This window comes from Orycteropus afer, unplaced genomic scaffold (genome assembly GCF_000298275.1).
Source record: "Orycteropus afer afer isolate SDZICR_OR568_19922 unplaced genomic scaffold, OryAfe1.0 scaffold00038, whole genome shotgun sequence".
In the NCBI taxonomy this organism is placed as follows: domain Eukaryota; kingdom Metazoa; phylum Chordata; class Mammalia; order Tubulidentata; family Orycteropodidae; genus Orycteropus; species Orycteropus afer.
In genome coordinates, this window is record NW_006921625.1 from 7,069,728 (window position 1) to 7,090,637 (window position 20,910).

General features: G+C 49.1%; 1 protein-coding gene across 1 annotated transcript in view; it reads left to right on the forward strand.

Annotated features, from left to right (window-relative positions):
- The window catches only part of ADAM12 (ADAM metallopeptidase domain 12), a 286,201-nt gene that overhangs the window by 142,829 nt on the left and 122,462 nt on the right, over positions 1 to 20,910 (forward strand). Inside the window, exons 3-4 of the mRNA XM_007936890.1 lie at positions 4,312 to 4,390; positions 15,025 to 15,101. Of these exons, the coding sequence (XP_007935081.1) occupies positions 4,312 to 4,390; positions 15,025 to 15,101 (156 nt within the window). The remainder of the gene's footprint in view (positions 1 to 4,311; positions 4,391 to 15,024; positions 15,102 to 20,910) is intronic.

Genomic DNA, 20,910 nt, shown 5'->3' on the forward strand with positions numbered 1-20,910 from the left:
CTGTGAAATGTTTTTGAAAAGCTGTAATCTGTACAGGTGGGAATACCACCTCTGAATTTTGAATCAGCAAATCTTTTTCCTCCAGACTTCCTGAGAAAAACTCAACAAGGAGCAAGTTGTCCGTGCCTTGGTTGGGATGGGCACATACAGGAGCCCCTGTTTCACCCTCTTTCAATGAGACAAGACATACAGTAGTGTTTAAGAACTCTCTGGAGCCCCGAGTACGACAGGGTCATCTTTTTGTTTCACGTACGTGATGTTTGGATAACACTGAGAAGCAGTGAGACCTTTTTTTAAGGCAAACATACCCGTTGGTCTTTGTCTTACTGCACTGAATCACGTTTTATAGCCTTATAATTAATTGTACTGCTGTTAAACCACCAAATTACTCTGTCAACGAGTGTGCTGATGGGCTTCTACCAAAAATTAATCTCTAGTCGTCAGCCTCCCTGATGGATTGTCCACATCTTTCAGACGTGAAATAAGTGTCCCCTCTCCTTGACAGCCATCTAATTTAGCTTGCACTTAGGTCTGGTCAGGAGCCTTTGTGTATGTCTCTTTGTTCCACAAATTCCTCCATGTGTCACTCTCCTTTGCCTTAAATACTAAGGTTCCAGCATTGTTACAAAGAACTGAATCACTACATTATTAATAAAATATGAAATAAATATCATTCTTAATAAAACTGCAGTGTTAAATTATAGCAAGACTGAGAAATGGGTCTATTTTAAGTGATTATTAAATTGGGTAGTGGTTTTCCAAATGTTTGACCTTTCCCTCAACCTTGAAACAGGCCCAGCTCCTCCTTCATCAGGAGTAATGGCCACTCCCAGTTCCTCCCTTGCTGACCCCCGGGGTCTGCGGTCCTTCCTTGTGCAGCTTTGCCCCACTGTCCCCTCTCTGCCTTGTTTTCTTTCTCTCTCTTTTTTTCATTGTGATTTGGGTGAAGGTTTCCTGAGCAAGTTGGTTTTCTCTTCAACAGTCCACACACATTTTGTGTGACATTCACCGCAGTCCCCACACTAACACTTCCTCCCTGCGCTCACCCCTTCCCTTGTCCTTCCTTCTCGTCCCCTCTGCCTTCCCAGCTCTGTCCCTGGGCGAATGCTGTCCCTTGGTCTCATAGGCTTGATTGTTCTAACGACTGCAGACCCTCCTGATACTACTGTTCACCTTACAGGCCTGAGTATCCTTTGGCTGACAGTTGAGTCGCAGGGGTTAAGTTCAGTTTTTAGCTGAAAGGTATCTGAGGCCATGTGTCACTGGTTCCATCAGTCTTCATCAGACCGGTAAGCCTGGTTTTTTTTCATGATTCTGAGTTTTGTTCCACATTTTCCTCCCCCTCTGTCCAGGACCTTACACAATGCCTTTCAGAGCGGTCAGCGGTGGTGGCGGGGCACCGTCTAGTTCTTCGTCTCAGGGCTGTGGAGGCTGGGCCTCTTGTGCCCCTTCCATCCTTTGCACTCATTGTCTCCTGTGTCTTAGATTTTCTTCATCCTCCTTTGCTCCACATGGGAAGCATTCTCTTGCTTGCCGATGACCACACCCACAAGTCCCTTCCATCCAGAACAGCCCCCTCTTCACTGTACATCCAGCCCCTCCGCTTCCCACGATGCTGCTTTACTGAATGGATGGGTTTGTCTTCCCACCCCTCTCCTGGGCCACGCTCCTTTCTGCCGCTGTCCCCCCAGCCCCCAGCAGGTCGTCGTGCTTCCTGGGCCTTCCTGGAACCCTCTGGCACTGAATGGGCTGCTGCTGTCTGTTCTCACTGCTGTCCCTCCCTCCCCCTGCCCTGCCTGCTCCCCTTTCACAGCTCCCTCTTCCCTGCTGCTGACCACCTGTCAGGGCTGCCACCCCCTGGAAGGCATCCTGCTTGGGGCAAGGAGGAAGCTGGGGCAGGGGGACAGGGATGCCTGCAGGGCGCAGGAGCCGTGGTTTGTGTGGTGTGTAGGCACCAGCACGGCGTGGAAAGCACGAGGTTGAGAGAACCTGCGTGCTTCATCAGTGAGTGGGTGCCTGTCGCTGTCTTATGTCTTTTGGCACGCTGCTGAAGAACTCGCTGTTTGGTCCACGGCAACTTGGATGCTCCGTAAGAGTCTGGCTGACTGAAACCAGGCATGTGATGTTGTTGTTGTTGTTGTGTGCCATCAAGTCGGACCCGACTCATAGCAGCGACTCCTTGGGTTTCCGAAGAGGTATCACTACGGAAGTAGATTGCCCCATCTTCTTTCCGAGGAGTGGCTGGTGGGTTTGAACCACGAGCCTTCTGGTTAGCAGTCAAATGCTTAGGCACTATGCTACCAGAGCTCCCATCCATTGAAATCGGTATGAAACAAGGATTACCCTCCATCCTGGACTTGGCCGGGACAGGTCTGAGGGGCCTGGGGCTGTGAAGAGAGCATTTCCCATGCCATTAGGCGTGTGACATTCTCACTTCTGTCCCACTCCCACCCCCTGACTCAGGATGCAAATCCCAGCTCCAACCCCCTGAAGCACAGGAGGGGGGATTTCTTGGATGGGAGGGGAGTCGCCCATTATAGGCTTCAGGGATCTCTGCCCTTAGTCACGGTCCTTTCCACCATGAAGCCCTGTAGTTGCACCTTAGGGCCTTGAGGTCCAAGGGGAGAGCCCTCTTCCCTGGAAGTTCCAGCTGCGAGCACGCGGTGGGAGGTTTGAGGCTGGCTTTGCCTGGCCACGTGTGTCCTGTGGCCCGGCTTAAAGGGTGCGCCACAGAACTGGTGGGGTGAAGCACATAGTGCTGGTTCCTCAGTGGTAACGAATGCTCCACAGGCGTGCAAGCCGTTAATAGGAGGAAGACGGTGTGCAGGGGATATGGGAAGTCTGGCCTTGCTGTGTACTTCTTTCGCAGTACCCCTAAACGTGCCCCAAAAAAGGATATTAAAGTAGTGTGTGTACATGGGGTAGAGAAGGGGGGTGGTTAGTTTCTCAGGAAGCACATGTGCCCTCTAGACTGAGTGCTTCCACTTCCCGCTAACTCTCCATGTGAATAACTCACCGTGCGTCCCAGTAGACTCAATGGATGTGCTACCTGATCAGTGACAGTGGGGAGGGACAGGGCCGTCCCTGCCCGCCGCACCCCCAGTGGCGAGGCCAGACAGCACCATCCCTGCTCGCTGCACCCCCAGTCGAATTCAGGATTTAGAACAAGTCATGACTTGCTGCTGCCCTGACAGGTACACCCAGGCTCCAGTTAGAGCCTTTCACTGTCTTCTGCCGAAGGGCTCTTCTGGTGACAGCCATTGGCCGGAATGCCTTTTCCCTCCCACCGCCTCTCACTCCCCGTCTTCCTGGCAGCTCCTACTCCACCCCTTAGGGCCCAGCCTTGTTAACTCTGGCGGTAAAGCTTCCCCTTCCACAGCGCCCCACCCTCTGTGTACCCGTCCATCCTGCCCTGTGCCACACCCCTGCAGTGGGTTATCTTGTACCTGTCACCCCACCAGACTGCAGTCCCCTGGAGAGTGGGGTGGGCAGTGTGTCCTTGCACACCAGCAGCTGGGGCCAGTGCCTGGTACATAGTAGGCGCACAGGAAGCACACTCCTTGTGCTCATGCTGAGCAGGATCACACAGCGCAAGTTATGTGAGACGTTACAAAATAACAGAAACCCTAAACAAACTCACGCTCTCCCAGCGGGAATGAGGATCCGGCAGGTTGCATGCGGGTTCCATTAGAATGAGCGGGGTTTTCTCCCCGTTCGGTTTGCCTTAGGAGTTTGACGTCCAGTGGGTCCCATGACGTCTTCCACTCGTGCAGCCCCACTTTTAGCACAGCACCGCCATTCTCGTCTCTTCTTGAGTGTTTAGCACTGACAGCGGATTCTCTTCCTGCAGGCGAAGCAGCAGGGCAGTGCAATGGGTCCCGGGTGATTTTCCCAGCAGGTGCTCAGCCGTCGGTGCTGCTCTGCCGAGACGGGCCTTTCTAGGCATGCAGCGTTCCCCAAGTCGGAAATGTGCCAGTATGAGTTCCAGACAGGCGTGTGTCTGTGCACGTGTGTGTGTCTGTGCACGTGTGTGTGTGTTGGAGAAATGAGGTGGAAGGCAGTGACGGGGAGGGCTCCACAGGTACCGTGTGGGGTATTGTTCACAGCACACACGTGTGGATCTTGCTGGCCTGGGTCTCCCCCGATTCTCCCTGCCTGGCCTCAACAGCTTGAAAGCTCTGTGTAGCCTCGTGGTGTTTTCCGTGAGTCCGGGGTGGTAAGAGCAGGCCTGCTGCTGCCCTGGTCTCCACGCTCACAGGCAGCGTGTCAGTGTGATGCTCTCTCACCGCATGTTGTTCTGCTTTTCTACAGAGGTCTCATCGCCGGCGGCTTCACGGAGACCCATTACCTGCAGGACGGCACCGACGTCACCCTCACTAGAAATGACACGGTAATTCCTGCTGCGCGGAGCCCGGGGCACTGCACCACCGAGTCCTTGTGTACGCTCTGTAGCTGTCTCATCCAGAGCAAAGCCACCGGCCCAGGTGCTTGACTTGGGCCCCGAGAGGAGCTCAGGAGTCATGTCACGTTCAGGCGTGACAGCGTAACTCCGGGGAAACTCGGCCTGGAGGCTGGTGCGGGGCTGACCTGGAGATGACCTTCAAGGAGTCCCAGGCTCAACTGGGCAGCTCCTTTTCTTTCAGAAAGATAAAGCCAGCCTAAGCAATGGGTTGGACAACAGGCACATCTGGCCTGCACTTTGCTAAGTTAAAGAAATTCAGAGGGCTGTTGACCCTTTCTATTAACGGGCTCCACAAAGTCGGTGATCCCATTTCACAGATGTCACTGTGATGTGACATGTATTGCTGTTTAATCAGCTGTTCTCATATTTGAAGTTTTATATGCAACTGGGACAAAATTCTAGTTCTGTTTGTTCATTTAGCGAGCTTGTACTCCATCCCCTCTGTGCTGGGCCTCATGTTTGAGTGGGGGTTCAAGGGGAATAAGACAGAATCCCCATCCCCAGGGACTGGGAAGGTCATGTGTTTTCAAGTTTTAAACAGGAAGTTCAGAGGAAGGTGTGAGATTTACAGTTGACACTTCGTCAAATGGTGATCACCGTCTGAGGTGCTTTCTGCCCTCTCTGCTTTAAGCCCCTACTTATTTTCTTGATCACGTGTTCATCACTTGGCTCTTACAGACTGAGACCTTCACCTTCCGGCAACTTAGTGAAGGGAGCTGATGCAGCTTCCTCAGCCCAGGAGGAGAGAGAAATCTTAGATAAAGTATAAGAATAACACAAGAATGTGATGATGTTTGTTCATGGCTGCTGAAGCTTGAGAGAGTCAGATAAGTCTCCAAGAGGCAGGAATAGGGAGGAAGTGTAAGCCCAGAGCAGTGGGCTTGTGAGATAGGGACATAGGGCCCTGAAAGCTGATTCAGCACCCAGAGAATGGGTCTGGTATGCCTATGGGGGCGGGGGGGGGGGGAAGAGAAGTGGGCACCTGCAAACAAGAATCTCAAAAAGCCAGACCCCCGGCAGAGCCACTTCCTCTGTGAAAGGGGACAAGAAAAAGTCTCCCCACAGGCCCAGAGAATGAGCAAGAATCAGAGTTGTGTACCGGATGTCCTGGCCTGAAAGAGATTTCATAAAATGGAGGAATGGAAATTCTGGCTTGCCTCGTGTGTACGTTGGGAATGGGGGTGAGCCAGGGGCCACTTTTTCAGCAGCAGCTCAGGAATGGAAGATCCTGACCTCAAAATGAGGACCAAACCAGTGGAACCCCCAGGCGGAAGCCAACCCCACATAGAAGGGTATTTCTAGAACCTAGATTATATGAGGGAGCTCTGCTGGTATAGTGCCTAAGGCATTTGACTGCTAACAAGAAGGTGGGCGGTTCAAACCCATCAGAAGGAAGGTTAGGCAATCTACTTCTGTAGTGATACCACCTCAGAAACCCAAGGAGGCATCACCATGAGTCGGATCTGACTCCACAGCAGTGAGTTTGAGTTTTTGGTTAGATTACATGAGTTGCCTCTATCAATAATATAATAAGTATTGTAGATGAGTCCAAACTAAAAATGAGCACCCAGTGGAAAATGCTACTATAAGGGAGCATGGGTGGACAAGAGAATTAGCACCTCTAGGGGTGCAAGGTGGCCAGGAAATCGAGAAAAATGGAAATGTTTTCAAGAGAATGAGTAAGACTGTCCAAAGTGGGTCGCATAAAAACTCCAGAATGAAAACACAGATAAAAATAAAGAAGGGGCACTATTTAAACCCAGTGTGAGGAGAATTCTTCCGAATTTAAGAAAGACATAAGTCTTGAAGGAAAACCACCAAGTCTTAGGCAGGAGGAGTGCAAATGAACCCACTCTGGAATGACTTAGAGTGCAACTGGAGAGCAGCAAAGGTAAGACCCTCAGACCGCTGGGAGAATCGGGAGATTGCACAGAAGGACAGTTACACCGACAGCAGCCTTCTCATTAGCAGCTAGGGAAGAAAAACTTCCCGGAGTGGAGGAAAACGCAATTCCATACTCAAATTATTTGATACGAAATAGACATTTCAGAAGGAAGACTGGGCAATCTACTCCCATGGTGATAACCGCCTCAGAAACCCAAGAAGGGATCACTAGGAGTCAGAGTCGACTCGATGGCAGTGAGTGAGTGAGTTAGACATTTTCACTTCAAATCTGTGACAAAGGAATGTACTGCCCAGAGGTCCCACCAGAGAACGTCTTGGTGTGAGGAGTTTGAACACGAGAGAAGGTGGGACTGAAGAGGCAGTGGTGAGCAAGAGGATTGTATTGCAGTCTAGATAAGCTGGTTCAACTACTGATGGTAGCCTGGGTGGGGAGGAACCTCACTGCTGTTGAGTCAGTCCCAACTCGTAGCGACCCTTCCTCGAGTTTCTGAAGCGGTATCTACAGAAGTAGATTCCCCAGTCTTCCTTCTGAGGACTGGCTGGTGGGTTTGAACCACCAGTAATGACTAAATCTGGGTGGCCAAGAGCATGATGGGTGAATAGATTTACTAATTTTAGGACAATTACATTGTATGAGAGAATAACAGAGATGTTGAATACCTTAGGATTTTGATGAGTCATGAATGCCCCATGCACACTTAAGTATAACCGTTGTGAGAATGAACAGAATGTACAGTTGCAGATACACTGAGGGTGAATGCAAACCATCACGCCATTCGAGGGCACAGAATCAAAGCAGCAGCAGAGAACCACCTGAGACAAATAGGTAAACTGAGTCAGCGTCTGTCACGTTCGTTACACGGGGATAGATTGAGTCTGCTCGTTAACATAAAAACAGTCACTGCTTAGAGTTCAGGATAAAGTCCAGCTGTGCATTTTAAAAGACATACCCACAAAGCACACCGGTTGTGAATGTGAAGGAATGAGAAGACCCAGAGCGGCCATCACCACTATCCTTTCCCGAAGGGTCCCTCCGCTTGTGGTCGGTGTCACTGAGCTGTCCGTGCAGAGGCTGCTGGATTGAGACAGTGGAGGCTCCAGATCCAGGCCTCTTAGAAGGCAGCCCAGAGGGAGGGTGCCAGGGCTAACGAGAAGCTGTCTCCAGGTCGGCAACTTGGTGCTTTGTGATGTTTGGTGATTGATGGTGGGGGGGCATTTTTCTTTGTGCTCATTTCTCCGTGAGGTTACCGTTTCGAAGGACAGGTCTCAGCTTCATTTCCCTGCCCCTTCCATCATTCCTCTCCACAGAGGTGACTTTTAGGGACAGGCGTAGGGTAGAGCCCCTGCATGGGAAAGACAAGGAGGCTGGTCTTGGTGTCTGTCCACAGTCAACGGCAGTGACACTGGCCCCACTCTCCATGCGGTACTCTACTATCTGTCCTGCAGACCCGGCGTCCCCTAGGCGGGTCCCAAGGCTTCACCTGGCAAGGAGCAGGAGGAGACAGTGGGAAAGCTGCATCTTCCTACAGAAGATCCCAAAACAAATGTCTTGCTCGAGTTGATTCTTTCTTCTAGTGACCTGGTAGGACAGAGTAGAACTGCTGCCCCAGAGGGTTTCCAAGGCTGTATCTTTCTCCTGCAGAGCAGCTGGTGGGTTTAAATTGCCCACCTTTTGGTTAGCAGCTAAGCACTTAAACCACTGTGCCACCAGGGCTCCTACAGAAGATACTCAAAGCCCCTTTTGGAAGAAATCAACTTGATACTTTGTGTTGGTCATCACCCGGCTCTCTGAATCTCTCTGCAGTTGACAAAGGGACTGGAGGATGGGGTACTTGACACTCCCACACCTCCGGAAGTGTCAGATACAAGGTGCTTTTACAGTCAGGAAGGTCACAACTTGTCTCTGAACCTGGCAGCGGCCTCTGGAGCAGCCTTGCCTTGGAGCACCGGCTAAGCTGCCAGCCACGTTACCGTCAAGGTTAGGATGAGTGGCCCGACCCTGACCAACTGTTCGCTCCTGATGTAGCCCCGCCAGGCCCACGGCCTTAGATTGTCTTTCGTGATGTGGAGACAGACCCAGCCCTTTGGGCTGTGTTTTCATTGAACCAGCTGGAAAACAAAGAGAAATTTGCTGACTCACCTCCTCACTCCCTGGAGTCAGCAACACAAGGAATTTCCATGAATGTAAGGTGACATAAAAAATCAGAGCCTTGCTGAGGCTGAAGTTTTGTTTTAATCTCAACAATATGAGTAAGTGGCTGAGTTTCCTTTAGGAATTGATCACCGTTATCTCTCGATTGTCCTGACTGATGGGTTTGTGGCTTTATCCTTTGTCAGCCACATCTAAGGAAAGACTGTTAAGTGTTGTCACTATTAATAAGGCCCGGGGGGGACAACGCACTGGACACTGACGCTATTTACATCCCCACAGACAATGCTGGGAAAGGCTGGAAGGGCCCTCGAGAGTCTCCTACTGGCCTCGATGCTTTGCAGATGCATCAGCCTGTTGCCTACCTGTGAACTGAGCATTTATGCTGTGCCAGGCATGGGGACCATCACAGAGGACACAACAGTGACTTGAAACAGACAGGGGAGCCCGTGTGGGGCCGGAGAGGGAGGAGAGAGACATTAGTATAGTCACCACAAACAAAATCTGTGCCAAGTACACAAAAAGAAAGGTGAGAAGCCTCGTCTGATCTATGGATCTTGGAGGAAGGGTCATTGGGACCAAGATCTAGGCATAGAGGAGGCAAAAGCCAGGGGTGGGGAGTGGGAGGGGCATTGCAGGCTGGTGCTATGTGTTTCTCACACACCATGAGGTGGGAGGAAGTATTTAGAAGTTGACACGGGTCAGCGTATGTAGCACTTGCAGGCCATAGGGATAGGCTTGGTCATCGCAGAAGAGCATTGAGAAGACGTTTAAACGTTTGAACCCAGGAGGCTGTTGTGAGCAGGCCACATTAGCAGCTGAGCACTTAGCTGTTTACACCACCCAGGGAGGAGGAGAGAGAGAGTGTCTGCTTGAGTCCATGATCAGTCCCATGGCACGTGGTGTGACAGCTGTGTCTTCCTGAGTCAGAAAAGCTGAATGGCAACGTCCTGAGTCAGAAAAGCTGGCTCACACTTGTTGCAGCATCTAGTGAATCCTCTTTATTGAAGAAGTAAGATTTCATGAAGTGAAAATTGCACTGAAGAGTCTGGGATACAGGGTTCTGGTATTTCTGCCTCGTAATCCAGGAAACGTATCACTGTCAGGAGGGAGCAGTGAGCTTATTCATCACGTGTCTGAAAACAGACTGCACTGCAGTTTTGGAGCCTAGAAATGAGTTGTTAGCAGTGGTGACAATGAAGACAGGTGGGTTATTTACTGGAGCAGTTGATCACCATGCACGCCCTGTGCCCTGCCTTCGTGTAAGCAGGGCTTCAGCCACCGGCAGACAGGGAAATTGATGCCATGCTCATTTGTCCTCTGCTCATGCTTTAAGGAGCTTGTATTTCTGGGTTTTTAGTTTGAAAGTACAGTTGATAAATCATCTATTAAAAAACTGAGATCAAGAATAAATGAGTTAGAGACATCAGAGGTCGGTAATTAAGATTCTTGTCATTCGGACTTTTTAAAATTTATTTACATCTTTAACCAGTATTTTGCATCAACGCCATATTGTACATTTCTCTAAGATGGGGGGATGTTCTGTGACGTGTGGGACCCCAAAGATCTGTAACGGTCAAGAACCAGTGACGTCTGGTTACCCTTGGCAGCCTAAACTGAGTGACATGAGTCACTTGTCCTTTCAAGTTTCCAAATGTCTTTTAGCCTTGACACGACCGTGCCTGCTGTGTGCCCTGGACCGAACTCACAGCCCCATCCTGTGCAGCAGGAGCTGGGGGAGGGCACCTGGACCTCTGTGTGTCCTGGGGGGTGTCACAGTCCGGCCACCTGATCCCCTTGTGTAGAGAATTGCTGTCATGATTCCCATAAGGATCTTGCCAAGAAATTATCTAGAGAGGTTTCAAAATTCATTTCACCCAGAGGATCAGGAAGCTAGGTCTGCTGTCCCCAGTGGCCTGAGTGCAGGCAGGTGTGGCTGGTTGGGCCCTGTCCCAACTCCACCCCACTGTAGTGGATACTTTCCGAAGCCATGTGTTCCTTGTAGAGCACAGCTTCATCGAAGGAGGGATGGAAGGCCTTGGGTGCTGTACCCCTGAACTGGAGTCTTCCACCCAAGCAGAATCCCGCCCCTTTTACTGCACCCTTCCTTGGCACACGCTCTCCCTCGGTGTGCAATGCCCTGCCTCTGCCACTAGGTACCTAGCCATCCCAGTCCTCAACACTGTATGGAAGGTCCGGACAAAAGCCCACAAAACTCAGTTTATTTTTTTGTTACCTTTTTTGCCCAAAATCAACACTTTATTGAAAAAACTAACATCAAAATAAGAGATCAATGCTGTGTGTACTTTGAAATAAACAAACAAAAGTTAATTAGCTGATCTCAGTAGATTAACTAGAATTTGATAAGGTTTTCGGTGACGACAGGATTTCAGGAAGCTGTATGGAGCATTAATGTTGCTTCCTTCTAAGTGAACAACCTCAGTGAGTCTGGTTTTCCTCCGGTGGGCCAGCACAACACTGCTGAACAGCCTGCACAAGCGCCCCTGTGTGAGCATCACTCAACACCGTGTAACCACGTAGCAACCTGGGCACTTCACATCTATAAAGGAAGGATTTGGGCTTTGAACTAGTTCCTTTTTGTTCTTCTTTTCTTCCAAGGACAGATGTAGTTAAGTCTGTAGTCAAAGGCATGTTGATTGTCTCACAAGCCCATCCCATTCAGAACTAAGGCAACACCTCTAGCTAACAGGGCACAATGGGGCTCAGCAATAGCCCACAAAACTCGATTTTTGCAGTGAACATGATCAACAAGCTAGAAATTCCAAGACATTCTGCAAGCTAATAATAAATGGATAATATGATCCAGCAAGAAGTTCTGACAGAGGATCAACTTAGAAAACCAGTCTTTCCTTTATACAAGCAGTAATGTGTAATATGTAATAATAGTAAAAAGATTCTGTTCATGACATCAGCAAAACCACATAGCCAGACATAAGCAAACCTAACAAAAGATTTCCAATAGCCACATTAAAGGAGGGGGAAAAAAAACCTAATGCTAAACTGAAGGACATAAAAACAACCTTATTAGAGAGACTTAACCATCTACATGAACAGGAAAACTCTATTGAAAAACACACATTCTTCCCAAATGTCCTATACATTCAGTGGAGTCTTAGCTAAAATTTCAATGGATTATTAGCATTTAAAATCAGGAAGTTTTGCCTCAGGGTTGTATCCTTCCATAATACTTTTTCAGTCTGTATGCTTTGCAAATCTGAGAAGCTGGACTATATGAAGAAGAACGTGGCATCAGGATTGGAGGAAGACTCATTAACAACCTGTGATATGTAGAAGACACCGCCATGTTTGGTGAAAGTAAAGATGACTTGAGGTGTACTTAGTGATGAAGTTCAAAGACCACAGTCTTCGATACAGATTACACTTCAACATAAAGAAAACAAAAATCCTCACAGCTGGGCCAGTAAGTAACATCACAATAAGTGGAGAAAAGGTTGAGGTTGTCAGGAATTTCATTTTACTTGGATCCACTGTCAACTTCCATGAAAGCAGCAGTTGAAGAAATCAAACATTGTATTGCGCTGGGCAAATTTGCTGCAAAAGACCTCCTTAAAGTGTTAAGGAGCAAAGTTGTTGTTTGGAAGACTAAGGTGTGCCTGACCCAAGCCATGGTATTTTCAGTAGCCTGATAGGCATGTGAAAGCCAGGCAATGAATAAGGAAGACCGAAGAAGAGTTGATGTCTTTGAATTGTGGTTGTTGGTGAAGAATACTGAAAATAGCACGGACTGCCAGAAGAATGAAGAAATCTGTCCTGGAAGATGTGCAGCTGGAATGTTCCTTTTAAGCGAGAATGGCCAGACTTCTCACCTACTTTGGTCATGTTGTCAGAAGGGACCATTCCCTGGAGAAGGATATCATGTTTGGTAAAATAAAGGGTCAATGGAAAAGGAGAAGTCCCTCAGTGAGATGGACTGACACAATGGCTGCAACTTTGGGCTTAAGCGTGGCCAGGCTTTGGAGGGCAGCACAGGCCTGAGCAGTGTTTAGTTCTGTTGTGCACGGGGTCGCTATGGGTGAGAGCTGACTCGGTGGCACCTAACAACAACAACAACATTTTGGAAGACAGTTTGAAAGAGAGTTACCTGAGAGAACTGGAAGCCTATGTCCACACAAAAACATATATATGTGTTTACAGCATTGTTATGCATAAATAGTCGAAAGTTAGAAACATCCCAGTGAGTACCAACTGGTGATTGGATAAACAAAATATGGTGTGTCCATACAGTGGAAGAGCAAGGGGTGAAGTACTGCTATTTGCTACAGCGTGGATGCATCTTGACAACACAACGATACATGAAGGAAGACAAATGCCAATGGCCAAGTACTGTCCGGGTCTACTGTATGAAATATCCAGGATGGCTAGTACCATAGAAAAGGAAAGCAGATGAGCAGTTGTCTGGGAGCTGAGGGGCGGGGCATGGGAAGTTAGCAGTTGCCTGAGACTGAGATGCAAGGGAGCTGGAAAGTGAGAATGGGTACTGGGTTTCTTTTTGGGAGATAAAAGTGTTTTGACATTAGGTAGTGGTGATGGGTGCAGAACACTGTGAATATACAACCAACCACTGAATTGTAGACTTAATTTTTTTAATCTATGAATTTAAAACAGTGTCGCATTGGTGCAGGAACAGCCAGGTGGAAGATCTTCTCAGGGAAAGAGGACAGAGTAGAAATGGAACCACGTATGTAGGGGGGCATTCATATGTAGCGAGGTAGCATTTCAAACCAGTGAGCAGAGGGGCGATGATGGTGGAACAGCTGGCTCTTGGTTTGAGGGAAAGTAGGATTAGAGTGCATTCCCCACAGAATTCAGTACCAGGTAGATGAAGAAGCTTAATTGTAGGTCTATTGGAAGGAGATGAAGAATACTTACAACCTTGAAGAAAGCTGCCTTTTTACGAATATGTAAAATGCATGAAGGTGAGGATCAATTTGACTTTCTAGAAATTAGAAGTTCCTACCCACCAGCCACTCCTCAGAAGGAAGGTTGGGCATTCTACTTCTGTGGTGATAATGCTTTGGAAACCCACAGAGGGGTTACTGTGAGTCAGATCTGACTCCATGGCGGTGTGTTTGGTTTGGTTTTTGGTGTACAACCAAAGACATCATATACAAAGTTACAAGACTTGCCATCCAAAGCTGGAATCCCTGGTGGTGCAGAGGGTCGATACGCTCGGTTGGAGGTGGAAGTCCAGCCAGAGGCACTCAGTCTCGGCAGTCTCCTTGTCACGTCAGCTGGTGAAACCCCTGCAGTGCATGCTTCTGCTCTGACACGTGGGGTCACTGAGTCAGAGTCAGCTCTGACTGGTTGTGTAACAGGCAGCATACTGATGTGCAGGATACACAAAAAACTCCTAGAATCAGTAAGAAAATAGGTCAAACAAAAGAAGAGCTGTCCCTTGTGCCCTCACAGCTCCTCCTGTTGCTGCCTTCCAGATGGTTCCAGTCTCGTCTAGAATCAATAACAAGTACGTGATCTCAGTCCCTTTCTCACGGTGGTGTTTGGTCCTCCTCCTCAGCAGCATCAGGATTGCCTTTGCAACGTTGTCTTTATTGGGTAGAACAACCGGATGCCAAGCCCCGCTCCGGAAAAGGCAGGTGGCTATTGTTGGAGCAAAGAAGCCTTTCCCCAGAAGACATAGCCCTTCCCCTACCAGGACCCCATGCCCACCGGCCCTCCAAGGCCTGAGAACAAGGACTGCTGAGGCTGCTGCAGCCGTGCCTTGCCAGCCACGTCATTGGTTCTGCAGCACAACCTTGGTTCAACAGTAAAGCTCACCTGGATTCCGGACAGATACCCATCTTAACCAAGGAGTACCTGTATTCTGGTTCCTTCTTGTAAGCAGTTCCGTTGTTAAAGAACTAGAGTAGGGCGGGCTTGTCACACAGGGACTTTTGTCTTCCACAGAAGACCTTCTTGTTTCCCTGTCCTGCTGAGCTAGACCGCCAGTTCTCCATTGAGTGCGTCAGCGCGGCCCCTTCCCCTTCCCTCTTCACCCCGCCTCCTCTCATCCACTTTCCTCTTGTCGCAAGCCTTAGAGTTAGGCCTTGTTGTATTATATTCCACAGTGTGTTTCAGTACCCCATGCAGTTCCACATCTTGTTACAAAGGGCAATATAGTATGGAGGTATGGTGGTGGTGCCAGTGTGATTGTTCTGCTGCTGGATTTGGTAAAATGCCCTGCACTGGGGCTTCCAGGAAGGGTGTCAGGGAGACTGGGGTGGAGCTAGGGGCATTCATTGTACCTACTAATGACCTCTAAGTCAATCAGAAGATTCTGCTGTAGACTCAGCTGGTCACGTTGGGCTTAGCGTTCAATGTGAAGATGGCTGGTTCAGTATGGTGAACCAAGATGGCTGATTCACGCAGAAGGAAACCTTGCAGCTAAAACCAAGTGTGGGCAGCTGCAGGCAGTTGGGTTCTTGTACAGAGATGTGCTAGTGCTCAATCAATTTTCTCCTCCTTTCAGGGTCACTGTTACTACCACGGACATGTGCATGGCTATCCCGGATCAGTCGTCAGTCTCAGCACTTGTTCTGGTCTCAGGTAAGTGACCATGACGGTGACAGCTCTGAGCTGAGGTCTGACCACTGCACACACCTCTTTCTGTTCCTATTCACGCTGCAACCCTTATAGACCCTTAGATGGCATGAACAGTCTGCACTCAACTACTGACTTAAAGGCTGGTCATTCAGACCCACCCAGCAGCTCCCTGGAAGCAAGGGCTGGCAGTCTGCTTCCATAGGGTTACAGCTGAGGAAGCCCTGTGGAGCCGTTCCACTCTGGAGTCCCAGATGGGGTCACCATGAGTCGGACTCGTCTCAATGGCCACGGGTTTGGATTTGGGTTTCTAAAGCCCTGAGTGCAGGTGGTGGGGTCTCACGCACAGGCACACCTCCACCTGGGCAGGATGGAGAAGCTGCTTGCCTAACAACAGTGTGCAAGAGCACTGCTTGCACAGACCGCTGGTTCTCTGTCCTGCTCCCGCATTCTTCTCCGGCCTAGAGGCTGCAGGCGAGTGAACGGGCTATAGCTGCAAGGTGCCCGAGTCTAAGCCTCCCATGGATTTGGGAGGTATCATTCGTTTATGTGGCTATAATGTTTAATAACTCCCAGTGTTCAAAGGTAGAATATTAAATGTTAACGTTTACACTCCTGGCTTGGAAGAAGTTACTAAGAGCTTCCCTCTACTCATATGAGGGAATGAAATAATGGAGCTAAGTCAACAATGACCAAGGTGAGCAGGACTTTTGCCAACAGGCTCTGGCACGGTGCCAGCCACAGTGACCTTCCAGAACTGGCGAAGCCATGCCTGGAACATCCTAGCAGCCCCTTCTTCCAGATCACAGTCATTAGCCATCAGTCACCTCTTGTGTATACCTCAGAAAAACCAGTTTGTTTAACAGAGTTCCAGGTGCCTCAGCTTTTCACCAGATTGGTTGAGTCTGTGAACTCACAGTGCGTGTCTTCCAAACCCTGTCTCTGCGTTGGCGGTGCCACCAGAGTGGGGTCTGGGAGAGGGAGGAGAGAGGTACCAAGTGGGTCCTGTTCTGTGTTTCAGCAGTAACTGCAAAGTCTTCGTGTTGAGTGCAGGATTGTGGCAAATGGGTCCCTACACACATGCAACATACACAACACAACATATACAGTACATGCAAGTCAATATCCCACAAAAAAAATGCATGGCACACACATCACACACACCAAAGAAAAGCACACAGCCCACACACAGCATAATAATACAACATACATCCCACACATACACATACCTCCACACAGCACGTGCATACATAGCACACATGCTACATGCAAAAACATGCGTCACACATACCACACAGATAACACATTATATCAACATCACACACAACATGACAAGATGCACACCCTACACGTATATACCCCACATGCAACATACATACATACCACACACAAAAAATGCATGTCACACCACACAGAAAACATATATGTCACACATACCACATGCACCAAAAACACATCAGCATCATACACCACACATAACATCAACTCACACCTCACACACCACATACATACCACACACACACAACATACAGGTCACACACATCACACACACCAAAAGAAATACATCAGCATCCCACACATCATACACAACATAACACACCCTATACATACATGCACCACACACACTGCACATGCACTTACATATGTACGTACACACTACACACACACGTGTTTCTGCATAATGTACTGCTGTTCAGAAAGTACTTTTATCAAAACCCCTGGGTGTTTTCTGTGGTGGCAGAATAGAGTGCTTACCGGTGCTGGGTCTCAGCGTGAGTGTAACTTACGTGTGGGGGGATGCCTTTGGGACCTGCCCTGGTGAGTACTGTTTGCATACTATTTAAATGTATTTCTTCCCATTATGATTTGCATACATAATGTTTATTCTTTTTTATTACTGTCCAAAGTGAAACACGTTTCCCGTGTCTTGAATAAATTTGTTTAATAAAATTTATTTTAAGTAAATGATTTTAAAATTTATTAAAGTAGACACTAAAGTAAAAAATCATTGACAATTAAAAAAAAAAAAAGTCCTCACCCCCCAGCCACTCCTCGGAAGGAAGATGAGGCAATCTAGTTCTGTTGTGATACTGCCTCGGAAACCCAAGGAGGGGTCGCTATGAGGCGGGTCCGACTCGAGGGCACATAACAACAACAACAACATATCCCATTCATGTAACACTGCTGCACCGATGGTTCAGCGGGTAAGTGCTCGGCTGGTAACCAGAAGGTCAGCGGTTTGAACCCACCAGATGCTGCATGGGACAAGGCAGTGGCTGTCTGCTTGCACCAAGATTTACAGCCTTGGAAACCCGGGGCGCTGTTCTGTGTTCTGTAAGGTTGCTATGCATCAGATTCAACTCGATGGCAACAGTTTTAACCAATTACTGAATTTTAAAGTTGTGCTACCCTGACATGTGAATGGAGGTATCTCGTTTGAACTTGCTCATTCCAAAAAGGGTGAACTCTGGAAAAGGGAGACGTGGGCTGGGAGTGCTCAGAAACACACAGGCCTCCTTCACCAGCGGCCTTCACACGTGTCTGAAGGTGTCTGAATGAGCCACGTGAGAACAGCCTACATGGAGGCATTGGGGCCGGTCTGGTCGTTTTCATATCTTTGTAGAGATGGTCAAATTCTTGATGGAGAAAGAGAAAAGCCTCTGTCACTTTGTCACACTGTGGTGGCTTCCCTGTTGCTATGATGCTGTACGCTATGCCACTGGTATTTGAAATGCCAGCAGCCTCGCCCATGGTGGATAGGTCTCAGCAGAGCTTCCAGACTAAGACGAGCTCTGGTGGCCCAGCGGTTAAGGCATTTAGCTGCTGACTGACGAGGTCAGCCGTTGGAACGCACCAGCCCTCTGTGGGAGAAAGATGAAATGGTCTGCTTCAGTAAGGATTTGTAGCCTTGGACCCCTACGGGTCTCTATGAGCTGGAATTGACTGGATGGCAGTGGGTTTGGGCAATTTTCCAGACTTGAGACAGACTGGGGAGAAAGGCCTGGTGACCGACTTGTGAGGAGGAGTCAGTGAGGAGCCTGTGGTTACAGTAGAACGTTGTGTAGCCTGTGCTGGGAGAGGAACCCCGAGGTGAACAACAGTGGACTTGCACAGACCAGTAGCTGAAGACGGTCCGAGCCAGGCTGGGCACCTGTTCATTCCGTTGGACATGGAGTGGCCGTGAGTTGGAGCTGATTTGATGACAACCACCAACAGTAACAGAGAGGAAAGGGGGATCTCCAAGGTGTTGCGTATCCCCTTTTTGCAATAAAGCATTTTGTAAAACATTAAGTAACCAATAAAAAAATATATGTAAACAAAGAGAATTACTGGGCAGAGTATTCCTGGGATAATACTAAAATACAGCTGATCTCTCTCTTCTGTAGCTGAGACATCTGCTCACAAATCCCTGTCCTTCCTTCCAGGCCTGCCCTGCTGTCACTCTGGGACATGCTGCCTTAATTCTTTCCGCCTCCAGGGACACGGTAACGGCTGGGGTTCCGGTCCCTTCCACAGGGCGGGGTCAATCTCACTGAGCCAGTGCTGTAGCATGTCTGAGTCTCCGTGTCCACCTCAGGCCTCCAGCACCTGGACAACGTTCCCTCCCCTCACCTGACACAGCCCTAGAATTTGGTAGAGGGATAACGTGAACTTGCACCAGGGTTTCCAGAAAAATCAACATGAGTGCCTCGTCGTCTGGTGTCAACCACTGAGACGGAGGGGGTGCTGCAAGGGTGGTTCCGACTCCCTGCAATCATGCTCCGGAGGTTCCTCACTTCCCAGAGCTCCGTGATGTCGCCACCAGCAACAGAGCATGCACCGACAGAGAAATTCCAGAGTTACGTAGTTGACTTGATGATCGTGCAAAGAGGATCAGACCCAAGAAAAAGCTGTGTCCCGTCAACTGCTCGGGCACAGGAGAAGCAATTGAGGCCAGAAACGAAAAGCGGGATGTGCATAGTACCAGCCTGGTGGATTTTGAGACAGAAAACAGGGATTGAGAATTGTGTTCACTATGGTTGCTCCCAAAGCACATTAAGACCTAGGAATGTGGAAGAGGGCTCGTGGGTCATAGGGGGACGCCCACTGGCACCCAGCAGACGGCACTTCTGCAGAGAGAAAGCAGGAGTACGCTGCATCACTCTCAACAGGACCAGAGACGGGCAGGTGAGAAAAAAGTCTGTCCTGGAACAGAGAAGAGAGGAGGGAACAACTAGTCAGTCTTTGTCATTTGAAACGTGACGAGGGGAGACAAGAGGAGAGGAAAGCACACAGATCCTCGTGGAAAACGGGGGTTGAAGAGGAAGCAGCCCTTCCATGGAGGAAAGGAAGCGCAAAGTGGAGAATGGGTCATGAAAACGAGCTCAGCCATGGAGCTTAGTTTGACTTGGGAAGGACTCCAAGTCAAGTGTAAACTTCAGGCCGTGTGTTAATTTTGTATCATGTATCTCCCCAGAATGTTTAACCCGGGTTAGTACAGTCTCGGTGCCATGTTCATGATTGTCTTTTGCTGTCCTGAATGGACTGTGTCCCCCAGAAAGTCATGTCCAAGTGCTCACCGGCACCAGCCAATGAGGCGGTGTTTGCGGAAGGTAGGGATCTTCTTGGCAGATGTTACTCGTTCAGTCATCGCAGAACAGTGTGGGTCCTAGGCCTTGTGAGTGGCTTCATACCAAGAAGACAGACACAGAGTCACACACGAGGGGGACACGATGTGGAGAAAAATCTGCCAGACAAGGCCTGCCAAGGATTGCTGGGAACCTCCAGACCCTCTTGACCTCACGACAGTAACCTTGGGCCTCCCTTCCTTGGTGTCCTTGTCACAGCTCATGGTATCTGCTGTAAACAGCGGGGACGATACTTCCTGCAGACCCTGGCTCACTGGGAGAGAGGAGACTAGGGAGTGACTCCTGTCAGATATGGAGGTTCTTGTTGGGGTGATGACAACATGCTGGAGTTAGATAGCGGTGACATTGCGTAACTGTGAGTATACTAAAAAAGCCACTGGAGTGTGGATATTTCTCAAGAATGAACGTAACAGCAAACTATGTCAAAGCTGTACAGAAGAAGAGCCGGCTCAGGTGCTTATTACTGATGGGTCAGTAGTAACTATTGGTAAAAATCATTGTTTAACCCTTTCCTGACTTGTCATGGTTTCCTGACCCGGTTGTGAGTTGTCCAAGACAGGAAGTGCAGACAAGATGTCTTTGTGTGTCTTGTGAAACTGGGAGGAATGGCAGGAAGGAGAAGGGAAGGGAAGGAGGAGGGGAGAGAGGCAGGGAAGGAAGGAGGGCTGCCATCGAGTCTGTCCCGACTCCTGGTGACCTTGTGTGTGTCAGAGTGGAACTGCTCCCCACAGGGATTCACTGGCTCGTTTTTTGGAAGTTCCTCATCAGGCCTTTCCCCTGGGCGGCCTGGAACCTCCACCTCTGGGTCAGCAGCAAAGGTGTTGACCGTCCATGCCAGCCAGAGACTCCTTTACATCTACCAGGGGAGTGATGTTTGTTGTGTGCGTGAGTCGTTCATGTGGAAATTATTCATTGAGAATATGCCTCGTGTTCTCACCTATTGACTGACACAGATGGCGTCACATTTTATGACACATACATGAGGCGGGATATTACTCTTACCCACTGTCTTAGTTTTCTAGTGCTGCTATAATGAATCACCACGAGTGGACAGCTTTAACAAACAGAAATGTATCGTCTCATACTTTAGGAGGCTAGAAGCCAGAATTCAGGACGCCAGCTGTATGGGAAGGCTCGTACTGGCACTGTCTCTCTCTCCCTGTTTCTGTCTCTCTCTGTATCTCTCT